The sequence below is a fragment of the Leuresthes tenuis genome, unplaced genomic scaffold (genome assembly GCF_036924035.1).
Source record: "Leuresthes tenuis unplaced genomic scaffold, fLeuTen1.0.hap1 SCAF_16, whole genome shotgun sequence".
Lineage (NCBI taxonomy): Eukaryota > Metazoa > Chordata > Actinopteri > Atheriniformes > Atherinopsidae > Leuresthes > Leuresthes tenuis.
In genome coordinates this window covers 3,210,351-3,238,283 of record NW_027325370.1, presented here as the reverse complement: position 1 = coordinate 3,238,283, position 27,933 = coordinate 3,210,351, and the positions used below count along the sequence as shown (strand labels likewise).

At 45.4% G+C, this 27,933-nt stretch overlaps 4 protein-coding genes across 5 annotated transcripts in view; 1 reads left to right on the top strand and 3 right to left on the bottom strand.

Moving 5' to 3' along the window:
- The window catches only part of LOC140272384 (uncharacterized), an 8,702-nt gene extending 8,614 nt beyond the window's left edge, over nucleotides 1–88 (bottom strand). Inside the window, exon 1 of the mRNA XM_072367813.1 lies at nucleotides 1–88. This exon is cut by the window's left edge and continues 198 nt beyond it. The gene's annotated coding sequence lies outside the window, so the exon portion shown is untranslated.
- The window catches only part of qars1 (glutaminyl-tRNA synthetase 1), a 152,520-nt gene extending 124,655 nt beyond the window's left edge, over nucleotides 1–27,865 (bottom strand). Inside the window, exons 1-23 of one of the 2 annotated variants that reach the window (XM_072367798.1) lie at nucleotides 27,674–27,865; nucleotides 27,250–27,400; nucleotides 26,989–27,098; nucleotides 26,820–26,895; nucleotides 26,677–26,741; nucleotides 26,529–26,582; nucleotides 26,355–26,418; nucleotides 26,197–26,271; nucleotides 26,011–26,096; nucleotides 25,831–25,917; nucleotides 25,617–25,716; nucleotides 25,450–25,528; nucleotides 24,971–25,210; nucleotides 24,795–24,887; nucleotides 24,582–24,719; nucleotides 24,340–24,427; nucleotides 24,117–24,263; nucleotides 23,941–24,042; nucleotides 23,768–23,860; nucleotides 22,973–23,100; nucleotides 22,823–22,889; nucleotides 22,134–22,259; nucleotides 21,287–21,745 (exon numbers count right to left, since the gene is read on the bottom strand). In XM_072367798.1, the coding sequence (XP_072223899.1) occupies nucleotides 21,695–21,745; nucleotides 22,134–22,259; nucleotides 22,823–22,889; nucleotides 22,973–23,100; nucleotides 23,768–23,860; nucleotides 23,941–24,042; nucleotides 24,117–24,263; nucleotides 24,340–24,427; nucleotides 24,582–24,719; nucleotides 24,795–24,887; nucleotides 24,971–25,210; nucleotides 25,450–25,528; nucleotides 25,617–25,716; nucleotides 25,831–25,917; nucleotides 26,011–26,096; nucleotides 26,197–26,271; nucleotides 26,355–26,418; nucleotides 26,529–26,582; nucleotides 26,677–26,741; nucleotides 26,820–26,895; nucleotides 26,989–27,098; nucleotides 27,250–27,400; nucleotides 27,674–27,784 (2,331 nt within the window). In that variant the 5' untranslated portion in view covers nucleotides 27,785–27,865 and the 3' untranslated portion in view covers nucleotides 21,287–21,694. Of the gene's footprint in view, nucleotides 1–21,286; nucleotides 21,746–22,133; nucleotides 22,260–22,822; nucleotides 22,890–22,962; nucleotides 23,101–23,767; nucleotides 23,861–23,940; nucleotides 24,043–24,116; nucleotides 24,264–24,339; nucleotides 24,428–24,581; nucleotides 24,720–24,794; nucleotides 24,888–24,970; nucleotides 25,211–25,449; nucleotides 25,529–25,616; nucleotides 25,717–25,830; nucleotides 25,918–26,010; nucleotides 26,097–26,196; nucleotides 26,272–26,354; nucleotides 26,419–26,528; nucleotides 26,583–26,676; nucleotides 26,742–26,819; nucleotides 26,896–26,988; nucleotides 27,099–27,249; nucleotides 27,401–27,673 lie in introns of those variants that run through there. The other variant, XM_072367799.1, reaches the window with a different exon arrangement.
- On the top strand, nucleotides 3,874–6,517 carry LOC140271285 (receptor-type tyrosine-protein phosphatase V-like). The gene is made up of 9 exons (XM_072366432.1): nucleotides 3,874–3,972; nucleotides 4,043–4,133; nucleotides 4,213–4,289; nucleotides 4,380–4,514; nucleotides 5,014–5,136; nucleotides 5,218–5,375; nucleotides 5,454–5,589; nucleotides 5,882–5,943; nucleotides 6,027–6,517. The coding sequence occupies exons 1-9, from the start codon at nucleotides 3,874–3,876 to the stop codon at nucleotides 6,253–6,255; spliced, it is 1,110 nt and encodes a 369-aa protein (XP_072222533.1). The 3' UTR covers nucleotides 6,256–6,517.
- LOC140272377 (transcriptional regulator QRICH1-like) lies at nucleotides 7,471–20,598 on the bottom strand. Its single transcript, XM_072367800.1, has 12 exons — nucleotides 20,371–20,598; nucleotides 19,430–19,702; nucleotides 18,341–18,442; nucleotides 18,100–18,240; nucleotides 17,249–18,025; nucleotides 16,991–17,168; nucleotides 16,740–16,894; nucleotides 13,733–13,847; nucleotides 12,431–12,539; nucleotides 10,225–10,373; nucleotides 10,047–10,137; nucleotides 7,471–7,669 (listed from the first exon to the last, which is right to left on the bottom strand). Exons 2-12 carry the CDS (start codon nucleotides 19,682–19,684, stop codon nucleotides 7,483–7,485), a joined length of 2,259 nt encoding a protein of 752 aa, XP_072223901.1. The 5' UTR covers nucleotides 19,685–19,702; nucleotides 20,371–20,598; the 3' UTR covers nucleotides 7,471–7,482.
- Nucleotides 27,866–27,933: the final 68 nt, after the last annotated feature.

Here is a 27,933-nt window from a genome sequence, read left to right as displayed (position 1 = left end):
TGGACCATTTCTGTCACCCACGCGCGCGACTGTACCTCTCACACGACACGGTGCGCGCGAAGCGACTCCAGCTCAAAGTTAAGTATGTGACCTTCCCGACCAAAAGCTGCTTTAAAGCGCCCGAAAATAAGGCGACATGTTTCCACTTCCTTCTTCTGCCGCCCAATCAGAGTCGCGCTGCGGCGATAAGGGCTCATCGAAAACGAAACAGGAGTCTCGGGCATTTTTTTTCCCACGGACACGCCAATCACGGGCCGAGCGCGGTCACACCTGAGATGTTAACGAGGCCGTGAATGCTGACGGCGCACTTCACCTGTTAAACCTGTTTTTAAAGCCCTGTCGCAACCGTGAGACTGAAGCTGTGTCTTTTTTTGTCGTATGACACCGTAAGAACATGTAAATAATGTATATAATCATGTATATAATCAATAATGCTGGAGCTGGATAATGAAGTGGTATGATTTCCATCTTTCGTGCGCGTGACCTGGGTTCAATGACAGGTTCTACCTCCAGTATGGGTCCTTAGGCAAGACCCCTTTACCCTACATGCCTACCTGTAAGTGGCTTTGGATAAAAGCGTCTGCTAAATACATAAACATAAACATAAACAAATATAATCATGTATATAATCAAATTCTACAACCACGTGGTTGAACGTGCCGTGTAAATAGAAACAAAATGAAATGATTTGCAAATCAAAAGAAGAAACATGTCAAAGGGAAACTAATTCAAAGGTTGAGACAGATTTAAAAAGGAAGTTCACAACAATAAGACCCTCATCTTGACTTTAATGGCAGCAGCAAGTCTAAAAAAGAGGCGTTCAAATGCTGAAAAAGTAAGAGAGTACTAAAAAGAGAGCTGGAATTACTGGAGCAACATGCCAATAACATGAATAACATGAAATGGCATTAAAAAGAGCACCTTAGAGAGGCAGAGTAATAAGGGCAAAGGTTCAGATGAAAGATTTATCATATTTTATCACCTAAAGTAGATAATATCATGAAAAGATTCCAAGTATCTGGAGGCAAGAGACAAGGCCTAAATTCATCATTAGATGGCTGTGAGCTGCTCAGAGGACACTGAATTAAAAAAAAAAACAATGTTGAGCTCAGGAACACCTGCAGAAATCATCGTTTGTGGACATAGTTCAGTGTCATCCACAGACGGGGGTCAAAGGTGAAGAACAAGCCGTAAAACGGACTGAGGCAAATCCTTTTTTAAACCATCATCTTCACACCCTCCGGGTTAAAGAGGTCAGGGACCATCTGACCTATATATATATATATATATATATACATATATATATATATATATATGTGTATATATATACATATATATATATATATATATGTGTATATGTATATATATGTGTATATATATCTGTGTCACACCACAGCGAAGTTAAATCTTAAGGGAGAACATCTGTTTTGATTGATTAAAAAACTAAAAACTGAGTCTTTAGGAGTCTAACTGGAGTCTTTAGGAGTCTTTAGGAGTCTAACTGGAGTCTTTAGGAGTCTAACTGGAGTCTTTAGGAGTCTAACTGGAGTCTTTAGGAGTCTAACCGGAGTCTAACTGGAGTCTTTAGGAGTCTAACCGGAGTCTTTAGGAGTCTAACCGGAGTCTTTAGGGGTCTAACTGGAGTCTTTAGGAGTCTAACCGGAGTCTTTAGGAGTCTAACTGGAGTCTTTAGGAGTCTAACCGGAGTCTTTAGGAGTCTAACCGGAGTCTTTAGGGGTCTAACTGGAGTCTTTAGGAGTCTAACCGGAGTCTTTAGGAGTCTAACTGGAGTCTTTAGGAGTCTAACTGGAGTCTAACTGGAGTCTAACTGGAGCCTTTAGGAGTCTAACTGGAGTCTTTAGGAGTCTAACTGGAGTCTTTAGGAGTCTAACTGGAGTCTAACTGGAGTCTTTAGGAGTCTAACTGGAGTATTTAGGAGTCTAACTGGAGTATTTAGGAGTCTAACTGGAGCCTTTAGGAGTCTAACTGAGTCTTTAGGAGTCTAACTGGAGTCTTTAGGGGTCTAACTGGAGTCTTTAGGAGTCTAACTGGAGTCTTTAGGAGTCTAACTGGAGTCTTTAGGAGTCTAACTGGAGTCTTTAGGAGTCTAACTGGAGTCTAACCGGAGTCTTTAGGGGTCTAACTGGAGTCTTTAGGAGTCTAACTGGACTCTTTAGGAGTCTAACTGGTGTCTTTAGGAGTCTAACTGGAGTCTTTAGGAGTCTAACTGGAGTCTTTAGGAGTCTAACTGGACTCTTTAGGAGTCTAACTGGAGTCTTTAGGAGTCTAACCGGAGTCTTTAGGAGTCTAACTGGAGTCTTTAGGAGTCTAACCGGAGTCTTTAGGAGTCTAACTGGAGTCTAACTGGAGTCTTTAGGAGTCTAACTGGAGTCTTTAGGAGTCTAACTGGAGCCTTTAGGAGTCTAACTGGAGTCTTTAGGAGTCTTTAGGAGTCTAACTGGAGTCTAACTGGAGTCTTTAGGAGTCTAACTGGAGTCTTTAGGAGTCTAACCGGAGTCTTTAGGAGTCTAACTGGAGTCTCGGCGCACTCCCGTCACCTCGATCTTTAAGTTTAAGGCGGTAATCTGCAGTCTTTCCCTGGTCTTGGGCTTTGGATCATCATATCAAACGTGTTTAATATCATCGCAGGTCGCAGTGATGTAACACCATCAACAGCCAATAGATGAGCTCTGACAGCATCAGAAACAGGAAGCAGACAGTCGATAACAAACATGTCGGCGGATGTAGAAGAATGAGCCATATTCTGAGGCGTTTTCTCCTCTTTTTGTTGGGTCTTTCACTACAAACCGCTGCACAGAGCAGAGCAGCTGCAGCTAAAAGCTGCTTCTCCTCCATTTTCTGCTGAGTATGATGGGAAAAAATCTAAAAAATCTAGTTGTAGTCTTGTAAATAGTGACCCTCTTTGTAAAATCTTTAGTCTGAGGCTCGTCTGGGACTAAAAACTCGTCTTTAGATGTGAGCCGATAGTCTTTCAGAGCATTAGTGTCAGTGGCAGGTATGAACAGCTGAGGCATTTACTGACATCCCTCCCCTGAAGTTCAGTGTTCCTCCCTCCCTCCACCGTCTGTCTCCACCCATCAGCTTTGTTCCTGCCCACAGACAAACACCGAGAGTGGGACCGTAACCGGTCAGGTTTAAGGTGTCATGGAGCAGCGCAGCCCTCGACCCTTCCTCTCCAGCCTGTGCTAGACTTAAATCATCCGATCCGAGGCCCAATTACACAGGAAAAGCTGCTTTTCAGGTACAGCGCGACAGCTGGGTTGTGGTGCTGCAGGTATCTGGGGTTGGAAACTTGTTGGAACAGGTTTTATCCTTGTCAGGTGAGTCGGTCGGTAATTGTTCTGTGAATGCTTGGCCTTACCTTTCAACTGTGGGAACGCCACAGATCTGTGTTTGATCCAGACTTTTCTGCTGTGCCAGACCTCTGGTGAAAGGCTAACGTTACAGTTTCATTACAAGAGGGAAACACGATGTTCTCAGCTTGTCAAACTGATCTCACCGGCTTTCATTTTTCACAGGATTTTCCACACGCTCAACACCGAAATCAGCACAGACTCAGTCGATGTTACAAGAGAAGACATGAGGTGAGGGTGGCAAAGCCCACCAAATCCAATCAATTATGTTTCCAATCGATCGGAAACGTTAGAAAACGTTACTCAAACAGAACATGTGCTGAACTGCATCTTCTTATCTACAAATATAAGGTTTGAACGAAGCCGTTCAGGCTTTATGACCCAAAAAGTCATTGTTTATAACGAGTTTGAGGGGATTAAAGCTTGTGTCGCGTTGGAATTAGACATGACAGCAGGATAAATGTCATCTCTGGTCCTTCTATTTGTTAACTATGAGGAAATGGAAGCCGTCTCAAGAGCCCAGATTCTGCAGGAGCTGAGTTTGAGATGCCACACTCTGGCTGCCAATGACAACAGAGGCTTTAAACAGGAGTTTGGGGTAAATACGACACTGGGATCTGATTTATTCAGTGAATTTGTTCAGAGTTCATGTCTACGGCTCTGTGCAGGAGCTGAATGACGTCGGCAGAGACCTCCCCACCAGAGCAGGGGAATCAGAGGCCAACAGAGAAAAGAACCGATATCAGGTCATTTTGCCGTGTGAGTGCAAAGCTTCTCTGATTAAAACGGATCGCAGCAGGTATGTGGAGCAAGGTTTCAGGCTTTTATTTATCTGCAGATGATCACTGTCGGGTGAGGCTATCGGTCCGAAACCAAAACCCACACTCCGACTACATCAATGCAAATTTCGTGCCGGTAAGATCTTTTACGGCCTTTTTCTGGGTCTCTTTTATCCGGCCCGAGGTCATCATCATCATCAGTCTGTCTGCCTCCGTGTGGATTCAGGGGGGGGGATCAGAGAGAGACTTCATCTGCACCCAGGGCCCTTTGCCCAACACCACAGCCGACTTCTGGAGGATGGTGTGGGAGCAAAACGTCAGGATAATCGTCATGGTGACAGCTCTGAGGCACAAGAACATAGTAAGTTTCTGCGATGCCGTTTGGACCTGCAGGGCCACCGTAGCTGGAATCAAAGGCATGGCCTGGTTCAGATGTTTAGCGGTATCACTTTATTAATCATTGGTTTGTGTTCTCCTGTTGCCTGGCTCTGTAAAAACAAACCCAGTTAGCACAAGTGGTGGCATTAAGAGGACTTATGGGTGAGATTCATACAAACTAAGCTAATGAGCATCAGATGTGCATTTCACAGGCTGTATGTGCTCAGAGAGGTTTTAAATAACCGCATATGTCTTATAAGCATATGAAAGGTTTGGTGCCATTTCCCAAACTGTCAAACTATGCCTTTAAAATACAACGTTAGCTTTTAGCGTTAGCTTCATGTCAGCCAATAGTGTGGCTTCTTCATTCTGTGAGCAGGTCCTGTGTATCCTGTGTAAAGTATTCCTTGTAATAATGTGCTTTTATGTACATTTTTTACCTTTATGTCAGCCAATAGTGTGGCTTCTTCATTGTGTTCCAGGTCCTGTGTGATAAGTACTGGTCTCTGGAGCAGGGGACGGTTTATCACGGGCTGTACCAAGTGACCACAGTGACCCGCAAACAAGGTCCAGATTATTTTATCACAACCGTCAACCTGCGACAGGTGAGTGAACAGCTCATTCATCACAGTCTGGTGCCCAACAAGCTGCCGCTGACTTCTGTGTGCACCTCTGCTGTGGCTCAGCGGGACAGCCCAGCTGACAGGATAATCACTCACTACCAATACCCCTCCTGGCCGGACCAGGGCGTTCCAAACACATCCTCTCTCAGCGCCTTTACTGAGCATGTGCGGCAACATTTGGCAGCCATTCCCCGGCTGGGGCCAGCTGTGGTGCACTGCAGGTAACTTCTCAGCTTACCATACTGCAGGAGAGCCAGTGAAACTCTGATTAAAGTCATTGCTTTGGTTCTGAAATGCAGTGCAGGCGTTGGCCGGTCAGGGACATTTGTGACGTTGCTGTGGCTCATGCAGCTGTGCGCGAGAGGGATCCAACCAGACATCAAAACAGCTGTGGAGGACCTGCGGCTGCACCGAATGTCCATGGTCCAGACTCTGGTGAGCCCCCCCACTGCAGCAGAAATGTGTTGAATGTCTTTAAAGAATCACATCTGAAATGTCTTTAAAGAATGAGGCTGATTCCAGTGTCATATCTGCCAGGATGTGAGAGAATAAGCAGGACTAATGCACATTTTAAACATTTAAAATACTTAATCTGAAAGGGATTCTTTGGAGTAGAATTAACGTGAAATGAAAATACATTTTACTGTTTTAAATTAAGTCGGTCATCCCACAGATCTGTCACTTTGTGCCGAAGCACAGCTCACAGCTGTTTCCTTTGTGTGTTCAGGAGCAGTACGTGTTTGTTTATCAGTGTCTGCTCCACTGGCTCGGTGGAGGGGCCTCAGCCAGGTGAGAAGACAGAAATAAGCACCCGCCGGACAGGTAATTACAGCCGATGACATCCTAACGGGACGCCTTCTCTGTCCCGGCAGGCCTCAGATCCAGAGGACGAGCTTGAGCTCGAAGCCACACCTTCAGGATCCACCTCAAAGCGCCGCAGAACAGGGACAGCGAGGAGGAAGGAGGCGACCGCAGCGCCATCGGCAGAAACCCCCACCGGACCAGCCACTGACCCTAATACAGCTTTTACACCCCAGAAACCTAATGAGTCGGGTGCTGCCGTCCTTATCTCAGACCAACCAGGCCTCACACAAACCCTGAACTCAGAAACATCCATACAGGCTGTGGATTTAAAGGAACAGCCCTCATACAGTCTGGTATGTGGGAGGATGCTTTGTGCCCTGCAGCTGGAACAGACCTGTGGATAATTCCTTCTAACAGACTCAGCACTTTGCTTTGTAACCAGAGGAGGAAACAATGAGGAACTACTCTGCCTCACCAGGCCAGACCTGTTATTCCACTTATTACTCACGGTGAAATGCTGCAGCTGCAGAACTTTTCCAGTCAATTTAAATCAAGTAAAGCCAAGATTTTCACTGAGCCGCCAGAGTTGGTTGTTTTATTTGAAGTTTGTGGGCCTCCACCACTGATAAAGTGCTGTTGTGAGATGACTTTTATCATGCTTTAAACTCTTTTACGCAGGCGTTCGGTGCTTTTAGGACGCACGTGCGCTAATGACACCAGAAAGGCAGACGCATGGTGTAGTGGCTGTACAAAAAGGGTCATGTTTCAAAAAACACACAGGCACTGCCATCCTCCTCATTACAGTTCATGGAGGAGCTACCAGTTTTATACATTAGCGGCTAACCCACTCTTTAAGAGTCTGAAATCTGCTTTAAAGTACACTAGACATGTATGATACAACGGATCCCTCTTCAGGCGAGTCCAGGAGCCGATGTCCTGAGGAGAGAACCCTCAGCTCGTACCTGCAACTAAGTCCTGATGTGCTGAAATCCAACAGGGGGCGCCACAGCTGGAGCAGCATTCACTCACAAGCCGGTCTTCTTTGAAGTTCAGCGTCCGGATCAAGGCAGCTCGCCACAGACATGAGTGAAATACCTTAATGTTTCTTTTTTTAAGCCTATGTTTGGCTACTTGATGAAGTTTTAATACCACTGAGGTATTCACTGACATCTCAGTGACCAAGGCAGATGAAAAAGGACGAGAGAAGCAGCATAGCACAGGCCAACCCCATGAAAATATATGATATTTACAGATTAAAACCATTAACAATTACTCTGGACTATCGGTGAAGAGAGCCAACGGCTAAAATAACATTTAAATTAGAGTTCAGGTCCAACGAAAAGATCAGACACGACATCCTTTGGCCAAAACAGAGTGAGATAAACCATCAGGCTGTGAGTGCATCCACAGTCCGACACACACAGAAACATCTCCACCCCCCCCAAAGACAAAGAACAGACAACTGCTCGTACTGAGCGTTCAAAGGCTGGCTGAAGGGCAGGTGAAAGAAGGTTTTCCCTCCAACTAGTGCACGCTCTCAGACAGGTTAATGGCTTCCTGGATTTCCCGGATGGCGAGGATGCGGGTGAGCATCTGCTCCACCTGCTCTTTTGGGATAGGCTGAGTCGAGTACCAGATGGGGCTGTTTGGGGCCACCACAGGCTCAGGGGTCAGGTAGAAGGTGTCGTTGCGGCCTTTAGCGCTCTGCGGACTGAGAAAACACAGAACATGGCGTGAGGATCCCATCTTTATCAAAGAGATGTCAACACAAACCTTTATTAAATGCTCTCCTGTGGGAGCAGAGGGAGATAAAGATCTAAGATTCTTCTCCTCACATATAAAGCTCTTAATGACCGAGCTCCATCACATCTTAAAGGTCTCACAGTTGGATATTTCCCCAGCAGAGCACTTTGCTCTCAGGCTGCAGGTTTCCTTGTGGTTCCCAGAGTTTCTAAAAGCAGAATGGGAGGCAGAGCCTTCAGTTATCAGGCCCCTAAAAGCAGAATGGGAGGCAGAGCCTTCAGTTATCAGGCCCCTAAAAGCAGAATGGGAGGCAGAGCCTTCAGTTATCAGGCCCCTAAAAGCAGAATGGGAGGCAGAGCCTTCAGTTATCAGGCCCCTAAAAGCAGAATGGGAGGCAGAGCCTTCAGTTATCAGGCCCCTAAAAGCAGAATGGGAGGCAGAGCCTTCAGTTATCAGGCCCCTAAAAGCAGAATGGGAGGCAGAGCCTTCAGTTATCAGGCCCCTAAAAGCAGAATGGGAGGCAGAGCCTTCGGTTATCAGGCCCCTAAAAGCAGAATGGGAGGCAGAGCCTTCAGTTATCAGGCCCCTAAAAGCAGAATGGGAGGCAGAGCCTTCAGTTATCAGGCCCCTAAAAGCAGACTGGGAGGCAGAGCCTTCAGTTATCAGGCCCCTAAAAGCAGAATGGGAGGCAGAGCCTTCAGTTATCAGGCCCCTAAAAGCAGAATGGGAGGCAGAGCCTTCGGTTATCAGGCCCCTAAAAGCAGAATGGGAGGCAGAGCCTTCGGTTATCAGGCCCCTAAAAGCAGAATGGGAGGCAGAGCCTTCAGTTATCAGGCCCCTAAAAGCAGAATGGGAGGCAGAGCCTTCAGTTATCAGGCCCCTAAAAGCAGAATGGGAGGCAGAGCCTTCAGTTATCAGGCCCCTAAAAGCAGAATGGGAGGCAGAGCCTTCGGTTATCAGGCCCCTAAAAGCAGAATGGGAGGCAGAGCCTTCAGTTATCAGGCCCCTAAAAGCAGAATGGGAGGCAGAGCCTTCAGTTATCAGGCCCCTCTCTGTGGAACCAGCTGCCAGTTTGGCTTCAGGAAGCAGACACCCTCTCTACCTTTAAGATCAGGCTGAAACTTTCCTTTCTGATAAAGCTCATAGTTAGGGATGGCTCAGGTGAGCCTGAAACATCCCATAGTTCTGCTGCTATAGGCCCAGCCTGCTGGTGGAGCTCCCATGATGCACCTCTGCTCTCTTTCCTCTCTTTTCCCTCCTGTTTAATTTCTCAAATGATTTTATGTCCCTGTGACATTATTGTGGTTATTAACTTGTGTTTCCCTGTTCCAGCAGGTATCCTTTGAATGGTGTTATGGTGTTTTTCCCCCCTCTTTTCCCTCTTTTCTGTCTTCTCAAACCCCAGCTGGTCGAGGCGGATGGACACCCTTCTTGGTTCTGGTTCTGCCAGAGGTTTCTTCCTGGTTCTGGTTCTGCCAGAGGTTTCTTCCTGGTTCTGGTTCTGCCAGAGGTTTCTTCCTGTTAAAGGGAGTCGTTCCTTTCCACAGTCCCTCAGGCTCAGGACGGGAGATTGGACCGAAGACAATCTGTTGGTTTCCTTAGCTTGGATATTATTTTTTTAAATTGGCTCTATTGGAATTAATTGGATTATTTTTAAATTAATTAGTTGGATTTCATTGGATTATGATTACAATGAATGGGCTTGAATTGGACGATATTATCTAAGTGCCTTGAGATGACTTTTGTTGTAATTTGGCGCTTTATAAATAAAACTGAACTGAATTGAAATCACACACATCTCTGCAAACATCCTGCCACCAACTAAATCTGATCCTGTGGAAATAAACCTGTGAGACGTTAGAAAAGCTCCTAAAACATCTCTCTGGTCACTCGAAGCGCCACCCGGCTCCAAATAAAACCATGAGGTTGAGTTTTTCATCAGACTGCTACCGACATGATTTAGAAATAGCAGGAAAGTTGGTATTAAGAGCAAAAAAAAGCCCCCCCAACAACAAAATAAGGTTATTATTCGCCTTTTGGAAACGAGCACAAAAGAAGAATTCTGCAGCCTCCGTGTTTTTTGCCAGTTGCTAAGCAACAGTGTTCCCTCACATTTAAGCGCTTCAGCACCGAGTAAAACATCCCCTCCACCCCCCCCACGTGTGGTTACACAAACTCTGAAGGCAGCAGCTCCTTTCATTAAGCGATGACCAACCTTGGGCCATCACAACCGACAGGTTTCTGCTTTTTGCACACAAATGCTGGATTTAATGCGTCGTTTTTTTGGAGCTCGAGCCAAAGTCTGGCTTCTTGCTCGTTTCTCCTTCATCCTCCTTCATATTTACCATTTGAAGAGGTAGAAGTCATAGAGTTTGATGGGGCATCGCAGCGGGTTATCCGGGTCTTCCAGCTGCTCCGAGTACATGTCATCAGTCACTGAATCAAAGGAAGAGCAAACATTCAGCCTTAAGTCATCCTCACCATGGGGTTTCCAGCACAAACACGACCCATTTGTGCTCTTACCTTTCTGCCCTATGAACCTCTCGGTGGACTTCAGGTAACGGATGCTGGTGCTCTTGTCTTTGGGGTTATTGGGACTCTTCCTGGTGTGTCTCAACACTTTTGAAAAGGCCACTTTTAGATGCTGATCCACAGTTTTTAGGTGGAAATACCTATTTAAAAAAAAAAAAAAAGAATACATATCGGTCACTGTTTGTAAGGCAGAGCAATGATTGAGAAAACAGTTTTTAGTCTGCATTACATGTAAAGAACATCATGACAGTCACTGATTTGCAGGTGAGTTTTAGTAGGAATATGCATGAAATGCAGATTAACCCAAAAGGAGACGTTTTCAATCCCATAAACCACAGAACAGAGCGCATCAAACAGTGAAAATCGATTCCTGACAACCATACATTGAATATTTCAGCATCACCTTTTCACCCAAACTACTAAAATCTGCCATATTTTGTATTTATCTGACCCAAAACCCACCTGACACAGGTTTATGGGTCTCCCCTGAACATCACCAATAAGCAGCGTTTAACCAATCGTCCGACTGTCTGCGAGTGAACGGGGCTTAGAGGATGCAGCCTCTAAATAAGGCATTATCTGTCTTTATTTCACCAATACTTTAAGAAGAATGAATGAATGAACGTGTGCTATAGCTCTGTTAGCTCATAGCTGCTGTTAGCTCATAGCTCTGTTAGCTCATAGCTGCTGTGTTGTTGTTATTGGTGGCTATCGGGGGGCTAATAGAGGGCTTTCTACACGCCCCCCTGCAGCACAGTTTATTCACTCCGGTAAGAACGTCCATCTTACTCAAAGTCGTCGTTCATATTGTCAAAATCTGATAAATATCCTGCCATGTTGCACAAAACTATCAGCAGCAAACTCTGTGTGAAGTTAGCCGACTGTCACAGAGCACGGAGTGAATAAACTGTGCTGCAGGGGGGCGTGTGGATGAAGTGGTCCCAGTAGAGTGCCTGTGTAGAAATCCCTCCGTTAGCTCTCCTATAGCTGCAAGTAGCCACATAACAGCAGCTATGAGCTAACAGAGCTATAGCACACGTTCATTCATTCATTCTTCTTAAAGTATTGGTGAAATAAAGACAGATAATGCCTTCTTTAGAGGCTGCATCCTCTAAGCCCCGTTCTCTCCGTTATATGGATCTCCAGTTATCTAAATATCTTCTGAAGGACGCCGACTTTCACCAAACTGTTCTCAGTGAGCAGATGAACGTATTTAATGCCAGAAATAAGGTTTAAAAACACTGGAGTTCCCCTTTAATATGAAATACAGTGACACTGCAGATGTATTTCAGTGAGACGACTTTTTTGGATGTTAAACTGTTGAACTACTGAGAACAAATCATATAGCAAGATGGTCATTTCAACTGCCCAATCAGTTACTGATTAGACATTTATAAAATACCTGCTTTAACCTGTTTAAAACGGTGAGTAGATGAACGTATTTCATGCCAGAAATAAGGTTTAAAAACACCGGAGTTCCCCTTTAATTGTGAGCTACAGATAAACCGGTACCCTTGGATTACAAACATGCTCTTAAATCTTTAATGCAAGCGTTTGTCGTCCGTCTGCCACAGACAGACAGTGACTGTCTCTGCCTCCACCGCTTGGGAATCCATGCCTAAAGATGTGCTAAAAGCAGATTTAAGACAGAAAACAAGGAAACGGACCAGCAAGAGCAGCCGAGTTGAACCACACCATGAATATCCAGCCAAAAACCAAAGATAGGCAGATGTTCACCTGAGAGGGAGGCCAGAACTTCTCTAAAACCTCACCCACTCTGAATCTAATGACAACAGAGAAGATGCCTGCAGCTCGGCCGCTAATCAGAAGCAGAAGTCTGTCCTTGCTCTGGTACCGACTGCAAAACTCCAAGGGCAAAGCTTTACAGGTGAAAAGTCTTTGTCAACTTATATGTGACCCACAGCTGCTGCTGATATGTATTATTCATGGCCTGCTGTGTGCAGAACATTGGGATTTAACCACTTCAGGAGGAGTTTAGGCCATTTTCACATTAAAAAAAGAATATGTGTCGCCTTTACCCACAAACTGAAGACTTCTAATCTATTGAAACTTCTAGACTAGCCAAAAAAGCCACAAAAAAACACAGCTTTGGACTTCAAAGATAACACGAGCTCGGATTTCACAAAGGGCTGCAACATCGAATCACTGAGCACCGCGACAGCCCTTTGAAACTCACTTGGTGTTGAAGAACATGAGGGTAGTGAGCAGCGTTGAGGGCGAATGAGCTCCCAGCTGTTTACATTCCCAAAGCATCTCCTCTGTCACATGACTGGGGATCACATAACCTGGGAGAAGAGGCAGAGAGCAGATTAGAAATCAGAAAAACAAGCTTTATACAGGTTTTAAACAGGTTAAAGCAGGTATTTTATAAATGTCTAATCAGTAACTGATTGGGCAGTTGAAATGACCATCTTAGTATATCATTTGTTCTCAATAGTTCAACAGTTTAACATCCAAAAAAGTCATTTCACTGAAATACATCTGCAGTGTCACTGTGTATTTCACAGTAAAGGGGAACTCTGGTATTTTTAAACCTTATTTCTGGCATGAAATACGTTCATCTACTCACTGAGAACAGTTTGGTGAAAGTCGGCGTCCTTCTGAAGATATTTAGATAACTGGAGATCCATATAACGGAGTGAACGGGGCTTAGAGGATGCAGCCTCTAAATAAGGCATTATCTGTCTTTATTTCACCAATACTTTAAGAAGAATGAATGAATGAACGTGTGCTATAGCTCTGTTAGCTCATAGCTGCTGTGTTGTTGTTATTGGCGGCTATCGGGGGGCTTATAGAGGGCTTTCTACACACTTGTCTACTGGGATGATGTCATCGATGCCCCCCTGCAGCACAGCTCATTCACTCCGATAAGAACGTCCATCTTACTCAAAGTTGTCGTCAAAATCTGATAAATATCCTGCCATGTTGCACAAAACTATCAGCAGCAAACTCTGTGTGAAGTTAGCCGACTGTCACAGAGCACGGAGTGAATAAACTGTGCTGCAGGGGGGCGTGTGGATGAAGTGGTCCCAGTAGAGTGCCTGTGTAGAAATCCCTCCGTTAGCTCTCCTATAGCTGCAAGTAGCCACATAACAGCAGCTATGAGCTAACAGAGCTATAGCACACGTTCATTCATTCATTCTTCTTAAAGTATTGGTGAAATAAAGACAGATAATGCCTTATTTAGAGGCTGCATCCTCTAAGCCCCGTTCACTCCGTTATATGGATCTCCAGTTATCTAAATATCTTCTGAAGGATGCCGACTTTCACCAAACTGTTCTCAGTGAGTAGATGAACGTATTTCATGCCAGAAATAAGGTCCAGGTTTAAAAATACCAGAGTTCCCCTTTAAGTACAGCAGCCATTACAAGTAAAACTACTTTAAGCCTATTTCAGGCAGGGCAACGATGTATTTCTGGGTCATTTTTAGCAGAGGGAGGTTTCCATTCACTGTCTGATCTGCACTGTTGTGTCCCACCTAGCGGATGAACAGATGGTCTCCAAGGCTCCAAGATCTGGTGCAGACTGTGAGCAAAGCGAGTGTAGTACTGATCCGAGAAAATATCATCCACGCGCCCGTTATCAAAAAGATACTGCAGGGGGGAGAAGAAGAAGAAGAAGAAGAAGAAGAGATGCAGACCATCACATTAGAAACAACGCCTCAGACACCATCATATTTCCCACCCACCCATAAAACACATGTGCACAAAAACAGACAAAACCCACATAATGCTGCAACATGTTGGAAAGGTCAGGATGCATGTGTATAAAGTGCCATTTCCAGGTGTACTAACATACAGTTCTGCAGTAATGGAAATATAACAGGGCTGGACATTAATGCCTGCCTGGGGGCAACTAATTCCCCTGCTTGGGCAAAGCCTGCTGCAGCTGTGTGAAAACAACTATGACCAGAGGTTCTTGTGCGCCTGCTGTGGCATTTACAATCACAAGAGGAAATAATGAGAATAAGATTGGATTTGGGTTTCAAATATTCCCCCAAACGGTGCTGAAAAGCAGCATAAAGCGACCAGGAAGTGAAGCACAGAGACCATTCCGACAGATAGGAACGTTTCCCTGGGTCTGATACAGCAGACAAGCTGAAATTAAATGAAGGGAGTGTGTTTTAGACGGTTTATCTTATTATTCATATTATAATCTGCCATATAAAGAGCTTGATCTGCTTTCAAACCTAACAATTACTCTTATAGAGACACAGGGCTGCACAATATATTTATAATCCAACTTCATAAGCTAACTTTTAGCATCCACTTGAAGCTCTTATTTTCCACGGTGCTTATTGGTTGCACGTCTTTTACAGCACAATAAGCTGCTGCATTTGTAGCATCACGGTGTCTCTTAGATATTTCGTCAGATATCAGACTCTGTGGTCTTCTGTTGCTGCTGCACAGGCCTTGTTGTCGGGGGAAGATCAGCACTTGTTCCGGGCTGCGTTTGTAAAAGAAAAGTTTGCATTCGTGCTCAAACGGGTGGCGCCGCTTCAGGTGATGAAACAGATTAGCAGTATTCCCCGTCTCTGTCGGAACATGAGCTCGACCTCATTTACATGCACGCTACTCAAAAAACCAAAATACCTCCAGACCACTGAACCTTTCAGGCCATTTTTAATCAACGATGTCATCAACAATGTCTTCCCTTACGCCTTGGGCTGCGTCTTCCATCGTTTCTTCACTCATTTTCTGTTTTTATGCGGCTGCAGCAGCACAAAGAAACACGACCAGCTGCTGGCACGACTCTATTCCAGCCACGTGATTGGTTCAGCACGGCACAACTCTCGCTGTCATTGGCTGTTCGTGTTGTCTGTCAAAAGATGGACGAATGTAATCCATCGACTAAGTTATTCCTCCATGGATAGCCATCGTTTTATCGCCCAGTCCCACGTGGACACGATCCCACTGTTGTCAACTATTGAGCTTTAGATAAGTGAGGCCCAAGAATCCAACTCCAACATAACGACTGAGCTGTCATGTTTCAGTTATTACTGCTGGTCCTGCTCTCCTAACTGGTTTCCTAACTGGTTTCCTAACTGGTCTCCTAACTGGTTTCCTAACTGGTCTCCTAACTGGTTTCCTAACTGGTTTCCTAACTGGTTTCCTAACTGGTCTCCTAACTGGTTTCCTAACTAGTTTTCTAACTGGTCTCCTAACTGGTCTCCTAACTGGTCTCCTAACTGGTTTCCTAACTGGTTTCCTAACTGGTTTCCTAACTTCTTTCCTAACTGGTCTCCTAACTGGTTTCCTAACTTCTTTCCTAACTGGTCTCCTAACTGGTTTCCTAACTGGTCTCCTAACTGGTTTCCTAACTGGTCTCCTAACTGGTCTCCTAACTGGTCTCCTAACTGGTTTCCTAACTGTTCTCCTAACTGGTCTCCTAACTGGTTTCCTAACTGGTCTCCTAACTGGTCTCCTAACTGGTTTCCTAACGGGTTTCCTAACTGGTTTCCTCAATGGTTTCCTAACTGGTCTCCTAACTGGTCTCCTAACTGGTTTCCTAACGGGTCTCCTAACTGGTTTCCTAACGGGTCTCCTAACTGGTCTCCTAACTGGTTTCCTAACTGGTTTCCTAACTGGTCTCCTAACTGGTTTCCTAACTGGTCTCCTAACTGGTCTCCTAACTGGTTTCCTAACTGGTTTCCTAACTGGTCTCCAGCCTGTGAAACCTCTGCAGATGGTCCAGAACGCGGCGGTGCGTCTGGTCTTGGATCAGCCTAAAAGAACATGCCCCCCCTCTGTTCATTGAGCTCCTCTGGCTGCCCTTAGCCGCCTGCATCAGATCCAAGTCCCTGATGTTAGCTACAAAGAGCTTAATGGAACGGCTCCATCTACTTGAATGCTCCTGCAAAGGCTTCTGTCCCAACTGGGTCCCTCCGTTGGTCCCAGGATTGTCGTCTAGCAGCTCCTACACCACGCCTAAGACAATCCAAACTCTGTTCATGTGTCGTCCCACGATGGTGGAATGACCTACCGAGCGCTACCAGAACAGGGGCGTCCCTGTCTATCTTCAGGAAGCTCCTGAAAACCCAGCTCTTCAGAGAGCATCTCCTATCCCAGCACTTACCTTGTACTTCCCTCCCCCCTCTATCTCTGCACTTTATCTTTCTGCACTTCCTTCTATGCCTGCACCCTATCTCTACTCTGTCCCCTCTGACAGAGTCGGACTCCTGGGTTCCTTCTATGGAGCTTATTGTTAGCTTTTTATAAAGCTGTTATATCTTCATTTGTAAGTCGCTTTGGATGAAAGCGTCTGATAAATACAGAAACATACTGCGATTTGGACACAGCAAAACTCTGACACACCATCATCGTGGAGATCTTTAAACAGAAAGATCCTGATTTCTAACCAGCAGAGCAGCTATTTGACTTTACACTGACGTTTAAAATCATGCTTAAAAACTCCACAGCTTCCATTTTCTATATCTTACAAGTAGAAAGTTATGCTGCTGGGCAAAGAAAACACCTGAGACTCACTTTTTGTATGCACAGAAATACGTAGTAAAGGACATCAGCCTCATAGGACTCCCCTTCCAATCCCTGGGCCTCTGTTGTCATCATAGACAGACCCATGCAGAGCTCAGCAACCGCACAGGACACCAAGTCCTCCTGGAAACGCAGAGCCTGGCGCCCTGAAACAGGAATTAGAGGAGCATGTGTGCATGAAATAAAAGTATAAAATAAAAAAGCAAAGGTTCAGTCCCTCATAAACGTTTCTGCTCACTTACGGCCTATTGGGGCCAGTTTATTCTTATCCGACTTCTCCAACTCGGCGTTTTTCCGCTGAGCCCAGAGCCGCCACACGTCCAGCCCCTCCTCTGGCTTCAGGGTGGCAGGCAGCAGCAGCTCCTGCACATGCACTTGCTGTTGGCCTTGACCGTCCACCTCAGCTACCACCGTCTGACCCTGCACATAAAACACTGTTCAGCCAGCTGGCCTGAGGACGCACACATCTACCACATCCACCTGCACAGCTCGTTTAATACCTGTAGCTGCTGTGCGTCCTGCGCTGACAGCCCCTGCGTGTGCAGCACTTGCTGCTGGGGATCCCAAATAAGGGATTGTGTAGCATTGGAGTAGCCCTGCACAGCCACGGGGATGTGGATGTTTCCGTTCATCAGCTGAGCAGGGAACAGCGTGTTTGCAGCCAGCGTGTGCACCACCTCCTCCTGGCTGCCCATCCCTCCAGAGCTCGTTATGCTGGAAACGGCCTGCACGGTCTGGCTTTGACTGACAGCGTTCTTCAGCTTGTCATTCTCAACGGTGACTTGTGTTGGCATGGTTGTCATGGTTGTAGTGTTTGTCCCCGCAACCTGCACAGTTCCATATGCCTCCTGGGGGATGGCAATGTGTGTCACCTGCTCGCGACCTCCGGACCCAGCGGGAGCAGAATACACGGGGATGGTCCACGTCTCCCCTGTGGGGCTTGTGATGGTACCGGTGGCACTGTAAAGGTGGGAACTGTCCACAGTTAGGAGGTCTGGCCGCAGGGACACATAACTTTGCTGCTGGCCCTGGCCCTGAGGGATTGCCAAGACTGTGGCTACCTGTTGGCCAGGCAGGGCGTAGGACACAGTGATGGGCATGTCCACTTTGCGCTTCTTGGCTGGCTGCAGGACGCCGGCTCCCTGGGACGTGGCAACTGTGGCTCCCATTGCTCTTCTCTCTGCACTGTCCTGCTGCTGGGTGGGCGACAGGGCCCCCACTGTCTGGATTTGGATCTGTTGTCCTCCTGCGACAGCAGCAACCAGCTGGGCTTGCAGCTACAATTAAAGAGGTCAAAGGTGAAACCAGGTCAACAAAATTAAATCTGCAGCTGTGTGGTTTGTGCACCTACCTGCTGGTGCTGCTCCTCTGTCAGTTCTCCAGGCTGGATCAGCTGTGCAGTCGTCACATTTTGGAGCTGTTGATGGGAGCCAGAGGGCACTTGGAGAACCTGGCCGAGCATCTGACCTTGCTGCTGACCCTGAATTTGCACCTAAATATAAAGATTGTAATCCAGTACTGAGCTGACAGATCATTTTAAGCATCAAGACCAGGTCATACACTCAAATCTACATCATAACAGACATACAGACCTGTACTATATGCTGCTCTGTATTCTGTTGCACGGACTGCTGCTGAGATGTAGACTCCTGTATCTGTATCTGCTGCTGCTGTGGCTGGACCTGCACCTGAACCTGCATCAGAGAACAGTGCTGATCAGAAGCCGGTCTAAGGACAGAAATACTTCCTTATGATCAATTAGGTTGGATTACATCAACAAAGACCACTTTAAGATTAGTTCTAATTTACAAATCAGCCTTTATGTCAAGAAAAGCCCAATTACTGAAGGTAAAAAAGGTTAAAAAAACAAAATCAAAGCATTTTATCAGTATGGATATAACTTAAATTACAACCAAATGTGTGAGCCGTCAGGACCAAGCAAGAATAAACTAAGTTCTAGGCAAGTTGCTTTTGGTTTCCCTCAAGACTCAACAATTCAGCAGGGAGCTGTGTCGACGAGACCGGATCCCATCAACTCTGTTACATACTGAGATATAAAAAAATAAGTCTCTTTGCCACCCGGAGTTGAGACATTAGAGGTAAGGCTACAGTTTTACGATTTATTACACAGTTGTCAAATTGTTTTCCCATTCAGCTCAATTTATAAACTCAAAACACAATTTAAGTATAATATCAGCAAAGGTAATAACTGCATAAACATTTCCAAGAAAAGGTCAGACGCCGCTGGCAATACTCGCTGCAAACATAAAGCTTTTCCCTTAATGGGAAACAGGGTGCTGCCAGCGAGGAGACACACATTCCCTGCATTTTTCATGCAACAACAGGTTCGTTATCAGACTACCTGCGAGTTCAACTTTACACGGTGGTCTGCTCCAAAAACAAAACCATTTCCATATGCCTGACGCAACACGAGCTCCTTTCTGCAGAATTCATATTCCTTTTACTGGCTGCGGCTGGCATTACTCAGCTGTGCTGTTGGTACAACTCTTTCAGAAGACAAAGCTCCACATTTTACACAAGAATCAGAGACGAGGATCGGAACAAAGACCTCAAAAAGGGAGCGATCTAAAATTCAAACCCAGTCTTGTGCATGTTCAGAGATGCTACTGATATATCTTTTTAAATGTTGTGGAATATAATCGAGTAAAATGCTTGTTTACCGGACACGCCAGTTCCAGCAGCGACCCTGCCACCTCGGTGCTGTCTGTGTAGATGCAGTTGGCCTCTTGTTGGTAAACCATGGTGGCGGTGGTGGTTGTAGTGTCTCCGCTTTGTTGACTGAACTCCTGCAGAGCATCTGGACCTTTGCTGGCCAAGGACTCCAAGAACTCCTTCATGCGATGTTGAGGGATGCTGCGAGCTTTCTGCCTCACCAGCTCCTCATAGGAGCCGGTGCCATCCATGGAGTTGTTCATTGCAGCGCAGAACAGAACCTGTGGATAGTTCAGGATAGATCAAAAATTATTTCAAATTCCTACAAATCTCAAGAGTATTTAACGTGATATCCACATGAGCCAAATTACAGAACTCCAGACAAAACTATTGCGGACGTAACCCCGAGACCAAGTGGATTTTAGAGAGGGAATGAACAAGAAAAACACACAAAACACTGCGCTGACCTGCTGCACATTGACCGGCGTTAACACAGAGATCGTAATAGGAAAGGGTTAATTTTCTCTGAGTGTAAACGAGCTGAGACAAAAGCGCGGTCACTTTCCAAATCCGATGCAGCAAAGTTGTATTTCAGGCGACTGCATCACAAAACATGCACGTTTAAAACACAAATCACATCACCGTAATCCATGTGGTCTCCGATCTGAACATCTATTCAAACAGCTGATTACACAATATGCTAGGTTAGCCAGGTACATTGCTAGCTAGCCGCGTGTTGTTTGCAAATTAGATAAAAACCACAGCAATTTCGAATCGCGTTAATACCATTATAACAACGGGAGACTAAAGCTCCTCTCGTGTCAGATGCTACCTGTGCTAAAAACAACGGTCTCGATGCAACGCTCTTGTCTCGGCATCGTAACGCCAATTACATTTTTTCTGATGTATCCAAAGCTAACAGGCTAACATTAGCAGGCGCGTTAACTACCTCTCTTCCTACACGGGCCGAGGTTTGAGCCGCCCACCAGCTCTTCTCTACCCTCACGACGACGCTCCTCTTCTAACTCGCAGGAAGGCAACGTTCAGCTAATGTTTTCAGTGGCTGCTTAATTCTTTATTTGCTAGTGGTTATCTTTAAATGGTTAGCTGTAATTTTTTTTTCACTACACCACTAATATTTCGCTGGGCGCCATCTTACAACAGTGCCCTTCGACCAATGAGCGACCGATTTGCAATTCCGTTGAGTTCTCGCGGTATTTCCCACACATGATATCGCGATAACTGGTGCTTGTGTAGTAGTCTTTTAAAGGCGACTCACACGAGCAAAGCAGCCGGCAAAATGGAACAGATATCAGTCCACCTTAAATCGCAGTTATGCCAAAGAGACTCTCCTAGTGGTTCATTGGCCTCCGAATCTTTTAAGGTAGTCGCAAAGAGATGCGCCGAATATTTCGGCGGTACCTGGGAAGCTCTGGGCAGTTGAGGGTTAATTCCCACGCATGACATTGTGGCACGGTATGAACCCATATTGCTCAATGTTATGGATCAAAGACACGCCATAGTACTAATTTCAACTACCCCCTGCTTGTGTAGTAAAGTGGGAAAAATTATACAGCTTTCACTGATGAATGAAACATAGCAACGAAATTATTTTGCAAGATAAAGTCTGTGAAAAAGTTGTACTGATCCTTTAAACTCTGAACGTTGTGGTTTATATGGCGAAAATTGAAGAAATTCAAGCGTTCCATCTATTATTTGTGATTAGAGTTGTACAAAACAGTGTGAATTTCCTCATTGTGGAACAATAAAAGGGACATTTGTTAAAAAGACTCAATGTTAAATGTGTTTTCCCACTTCTCACAATTAGCACACGGACCAATTATTATTTTCTTATAATGTTATTTATTCTTTTATCCTTCCAAAAGGACTCATCTGGGTCTTAAAAACACACGGTGGGATGGCAGTTACCCACCGCTTTTGTAAGAAAAATCAAATATGGCATTTGAGAGCACCTCCTCCATGTAACACCAGCTGAGAGTCTATATATAGATTTCTATATATAACATTGATGCAAAAGGTATTTATTGAACAGTGATCAAAGTTATTTAATTAAAAAAAAAAAAAGAAAACTGGACTCAACACCGACAGGTAACACTGAAACCCTGCAGTGTCGGCTTAAATCACCACAAACAGGTGGAAGTTATGTACCTGAAGTGCCATTTGGAAATGTTGAGACCAAACGAATATATATAGGGCCCTTGCTGATATTACATAAGAAGCAATGAAAACAATGCAGCTTGATCTGGAGTCAATCAGATCTTCCCAGGGTCTTCTTTGAGGGTGACAGTTCTGTTGAAGATGAGCTGCAGAGAAGAGAAGATACAGGTGCAGTTAGTGCTCCTAATTCCCACGTATTTGAGCCAGATCCAGTGTAGATGTTCTTTATTTATACAGTCCTTTACAACAATCCATTTCAGTGTAACAAGGTGCTTTACAGCAGATAATAAATAGAGAAAAGAATAAGTAAAACACAATAAAAGAACACTAAAAGCAATAAAATCGAATAAGATAATAAAAGTGTATTAAAAGCCGTCTGAAATAAGTAGGTTTTAGCTTAGATTTAAAGAGGCTCAGGTCAGAAATAAGACACATCTCAGGGGGGGGGCTTATTCCTGAGCCTGGGGGCAGCAACAGAAAAGGCTCGGTCACCCCAGGGTTTGTATTTCGACCTGGAAGCTGGTCTTTCTGTACCTTGTTGGCGGTGCTGTCGGGGTCCAGGGAGAAGTATCCAACTCTCTCAAACTGAAATTTGTCAAAAGCTTTTGCTCCTTTGACCGAGGTATCCACTAAGGCACTGCTGATCACCTGCAGGGAATTCTGAGGAGAAAAGAGAGAAGGAATGAGTTGAAAAATGTCCGTCAATCCAAGCATTTCTGCTCCACACGTTGGCAGGAAGATATTATGAATATACATAATGAAAAACAGGCACTCCTTATTCATTATTTCAAATAAATAAGAAATAAACATAATAAAAAATAAAATAAAATAAAGAATACAATAAAATAAATAAGTAAAAAAAATTATAAAGAGATGGGTTGAATATTCAAACAAGTTTGTTAATAATACAAAGAATATAAATGTGTTAAATAAGTCATTAATAAATAAACTGATAAAACAAAAAACCATGAAATTCTAAAACTTAATATAAGTAACATAAGAGACTAAGAAGGAAATAAATGGAAGTAAAATACTGATTATGAATATTAATTTGAGATATTCAATTAAAAAGCTTTACTAAAAAAGGTAAATCACAAGTTTTCTTTGGAAAATAAACTATTTTGGCTTATAGCAAGCGACCCATCGGTTTATAATATATTCGGGAAGAAGGAATGAGTCGCCCCCCCATGCTGAAACATCTCCACACATCGGCAGGAACTCACGGGGTTGATGTCGCTCAGGAAGCCATTGGGCACTTCAGACGGATCCTCTGGATGTTTGTGCAGGAAGCTACAAACACAGCGGGAGAACTTTCAGTTACAGCCTGCAGCAGCTCGTTCGTAGGGGAATGAGAGAGGTTGAGCGTGACTTACAGTCTTTCGTAAAGACGCACTTCGCACACCAGCGGCTGACTGACCCAGTGGATGAAGGCCTTTGGCTTCTCTGCAGCTTCAGAACTGCAGCAGGTCACCTCCAGCTCCACCACTTCACCCTGAGAGTTCTAAGAAAGAAGAGGTTTTTTCTCCTTCTGCTGCCGCTCTGCCTCCTCAGACAGCAGCTGAGCAGCAAAGACTCACAGGAACAAAATAATCAGCTTCTCTTTGCTACTTGTTTGGCACTGCATGAGAAAACGGCTGCATGTGCAACTGGATCAAACTGTTATCTCTCCACCCGGTGGAGGCACCCTGCATCTGACGCCACTGATGGCAAATTGCTTTCCTGACCAATTCCTAAGGGATTCTTTGCTTTTTTTCTTCCTTTCTTCTTCGTGTAAAAATAGCAAACCCACCCCTCCTGCTTCCTGCATAAACTAATCAGCAAAAGCCATAATTTGGGCTGATAACACCTGGGTGGAAAGTGGTAATATACTGCAGAACCACAGATAAAATAGATCCACAGGGAGACCCAGCGGCTGATCTATTAACACATTCAGACGTTTTCCAGACGTGACACCAGAGACCAGTCAAAGTAAACTCTGCAGTATGTCATATACTGCAGGTTTATGTGTGGAAACGACTAAAGATAAACATGTTTTCATATAAAAAACAAGGTTTAGGAGGCATATATGTGCAGGTGTACGAGTCTGAAGCTTTGTTATGCCTTCAGGGGTGACCTGAAGGTTCATTTTCCCTGTAAGGGCGACTGAGTCAAACTACTTTGGCTCTCACCTTGATGACCTTCTGGACGGAGATGACGTACCCAGCATGTCTCAGCCCCACGGGCTGTTCTGGAGTCAGACGCTTGTAGCCCTTCTCCATCACCTGCAGAAGGCAACAGATTCATCATCATCCTCGGCCCACGAGTCCAAACCTGCTAAGTTTAGCTTTTTCTTCTCTCCAACCTCTCTGAAGTCGGCCTGTTCGATGAAGATAGTTCGTGTGAACGGGACTGTGTGGCTGCCCTTGGCCTCACTGGCGGGGAAGTCCGGGACTCGTACGTCCGACTGAGATTACAAACCAGCAGAGGTTATTTCACGAGGTCGGGTGTGTGAAAGGGAGAACATTCTGCTGGACAGACCTGAGCGCTCTCAGAGAGGTTGGTTATGGTGACTTTGAGCGGCTCCAGCACAGCCATGGCCCGAGGAGCAGAGTCATTCAGCACGTCCCTCACACACGACTCCAGCATGTGGGGCTCTGTGGTTGTCTGGGAAACGGTGACTCCAACCTGCAGGAGATGCGACACATCGTCACGCCACAGAATCGTTACTTCAGGCTCTTTTTGCTGCATTTATTCTGCATACCCGCGCACAGAAGTTATTGATGGCCTCTGCGGGGAAACCTCTTCTCCTCAGCGCAGTCAGAGTGAAGAGTCTGGGATCGTCCCAGTCTCTGCAAGCAGAAAAGCCGCATTATGCTCACAGAAAACCATCCGTGTAAAACAGAAACAACCTACAATGTGTTGGAGAGCGTTACAGATTAATACTGGAACTATAAAAACAACCATCAGGCTGGAAGAAAATAGCACAAATAAAAGCTCCTTTACTTCACAACACCGGTCTCCACCAGCTTGATGATTTTCCTCTTGGACACGACGGTGTAGGTGAGGTTCAAGCGCCCGTATTCCCACTGAACGGGGCAGTAAACGTCCAGAGCGTTACACAGCCAGTAATACGAAGAGCGTCTGAGGGGGCAGTGAAGAAAAGGTCAGAAACTGGCCAAAAACAGGGCAACACGAGGCTCACACACAGACACATACCTGGCCTGGAACTCTTTGGTGCACAGCGAGTGTGTGATGTGTTCGATAGAGTCGCACAGACAGTGGGTGTAGTCATAGGTGGGGTAGATGCACCTGAGGGCGGAGATAAGAGGAGCGAGTATTAGGAAAAGCCACAGAAAATGGAAGGATGGATGAAAAAGAAAGTGTTTTCACACCATTTGTCTCCGGTCCGGTGATGAGGCGTGTATTTGATTCGATACGCCACAGGGTCCATCTTGCCATCTTCCATGACCATCCTCATCCTCAGGGTGGCTTCTCCCTCAGCAAACACGCCCTTCTTCATCCTCTCAAACAACACCAGGGACTCCTCAGCGGGCCGGTCTCTCCACGGTGACGGAGGAACGTTGTGACCCTTCAGCTCCTCGCCCTTCTGATGGCACACGTACGCATGGCCCCTGCAGGCAAGGCAGGTTTATTTAGCACAGTTCAACAACAAGGGGATTCAAAGTGCTTTACAGAGACATTAAAACAGAAGAAAGACATAAGAACAATAGATAAAAATCAGAAAAAATTATATATATGAAAGATAAAATCAGGATTCCGTTTTGAAACTCAAGCTCATTCAAATGCAGCTGAAAATAGGCAGACAAAGAGTGCAACCCACCGCCTTCTCCTCACAATAAGCTCCACTCACCTGCGGATGAGGTCCAGAGCAAGTTCGTAGAGCTTCTGGAAGTTGTCTGATGCATGTGTGACTGCATACGGTTCATAGCCTGTGGAACACAGACGCAAGTCTGAAAAACTGGCCTGAAGAGCGCAGGGAGCCCAAAAACACAAGGTCAAGCACCAACTGAAGCTCACCCAGCCACTCCACCATGTCCCTGATGGCAGTGAAGTACTTCTCCTCCTCCTTCTCAGGATTCGTATCGTCATACCTCAGGAAACAAATTCCTTTGTTTGCCTACAGGAAGAGTTGAGGTTTAAAATCAGTCGGATCGCAGCTTTGCTTCGTCTACACCTGCTTATATGAAGCTAAATCGGTTAGAAGTCCTTTAAAAGGATGAGCAGCTCGTACCTTTGCGTAACCAAAGTTGAAGTTGATGGCTTTGGCATGTCCAATGTGAAGGATACCGTTGGGCTCAGGAGGGAAACGGGTGCGGATCTGAAGGAGTAAAGACACAGGAAACAGAGAAAGGTCAACTCCATCACTTTGTTTCCTTTCCTTTCTTAAGATGAGCAGCTCTGAAGTTTGTACCTGTCCACCGGTGATCTCCAAGTGCTTCTTAAGTAGGTTCATCGTGTTTGGTAGAACCACATAACCCTCAGTTTTGTAATTCTCTCCTGAATGAAAAGTCAAAAAAAGCGAGTAAATAAATGCATTTAAATGCAACAAGTTGCCACTTCATTTAGATATTCAGGTGTTAAGTTTGTCTTCCTTCACCCGGTTTATGAAACTTCAGGGACTCTCCTCTGAGCTGCTCCATCAGTGACTTCCCTTCCCCGGACAGAACATCACCTGAACAACCAAAGAGCAGTTTGAGAGACTCGTGCAGCTCAAAGAAGTTCACTTCACTCCTGTTTGCTTTGCCTTCTGCTTACCGTTCACTGCCGCCTCCTCCTTCTTTGCTTTGACATCAGTCTCCGCCCCTTTCGCCTTCTGCGGCTGCAAAATGATCAGACGTAAGATCCCACACCATTAATTGGGTCTCCAGAGACTCCATCTCTGAGTAACTGCCCTCGAAAATGTTGAGGTGCCCTCTGGCGCCGGCTTACCTTGGGTTTCTTCTCCAGGTCAGCTTCGGTTTTGGGTCCTAAGAGGTGCAGAACCTTTAAGACCAGAGCCACAGATTGTTAGATTACAGAGAGACAAAGCCAGCCGCAACAACGGATCTGCTTCTACTGACAAAAAACAACAACACACCTGCATGTCCACCTCATTTTTGATCACCTTTCCATCAGCCCATTTAAGGGCTGAACGTGCTTCACCTACAACAGACAGAGTCAAACGTTCTCAGGTCTGTTACGGCTGCAGGAAGATTCAAAGAAGGAGGTGTGAGATCATACCCATCAGGAGTCCCATGTTGAAGCGGTACCTCTCCTTTAACAGCTGATCCTTGTGCTTCTTCACCACAGACTCTACCTGCAGGACATTCCTCTGTCACTAAACACCTCTCGGTTGGTTAAACTTGCAAAAAAAGGGATGCTTTCAGTCAACAGGAGGTCGTGCACTTACTGCATCCTCAATCTGCTCAGGTGTGATGACTACACCCACTCCACATGCTTCATCAAACTCCTTCTGGCTGATGGGGTCGTGATGATGACTCTTCACAAAGTCCAAAGCAGCTGCAAAGAAACATTGGGGCAGAAAAATCAGTAAGCGGGCGGGTAAATCAATTAAAGTGGTTCACAGAGGCTGGTGCAGAACCTTCTTGCGTATTGCATTTGTAAACTTCATCAGTCAACATGCAACATGTAAAAATATATAAAAAATTACCAGCCAGCTGGAGCTCTGTGCAGATTTTGCGCAGAACAATACTGTCCGTGAGAAAAGCCAGGCGTTTGGTGTCTTTAAGGCGAGAAGCCATACTGTACAGCAATGTGCCCATGGCTTTGTCCACTCCTGATTCCCCATGGACACACTGTGCCTAATGAAAATTAATTAAAAAAGACCAGAACTGAATTAGTCTCCCCTTCAAAACCCTGCTTCATTGGGCTGTGTTTAATATCGGACAAACTGGGGATTGTCTGGAAACAAGGAAAGGAGTGTGAAACATAGATAAAAGTTATGAAAGTGAAAGAAGTGAGCCATGACAATGCAAAACTACGGTATCTTTCAAATCGAATGCATAAACATAACAACCAGTGAGCTAAATACAGGATGTCAGCCACATTTCAAAGCTGTCCCCGATAGCATTTACCTGACTAATTGCGTCCTTAAGTGCGGCACTCAGCGCTTCATTTTTCAGAGTTTCTTTCGCTTTCTGCTCACTGAGCCCAATGGAGGTGAAGAGTGTCAATGTATCCGCCATTAGTCCAGTAGGTAACTCGGAACCACACAAACACGCTTCTGCCGCACACGGCTGGTCTGCTTAGAGAAAGAGCAAGGGACGACTTCCGGAATACTACCGTTGAAAAAAATAGTGTCAAACACATTAGCCAATGAGAAACCGCAGGTAAG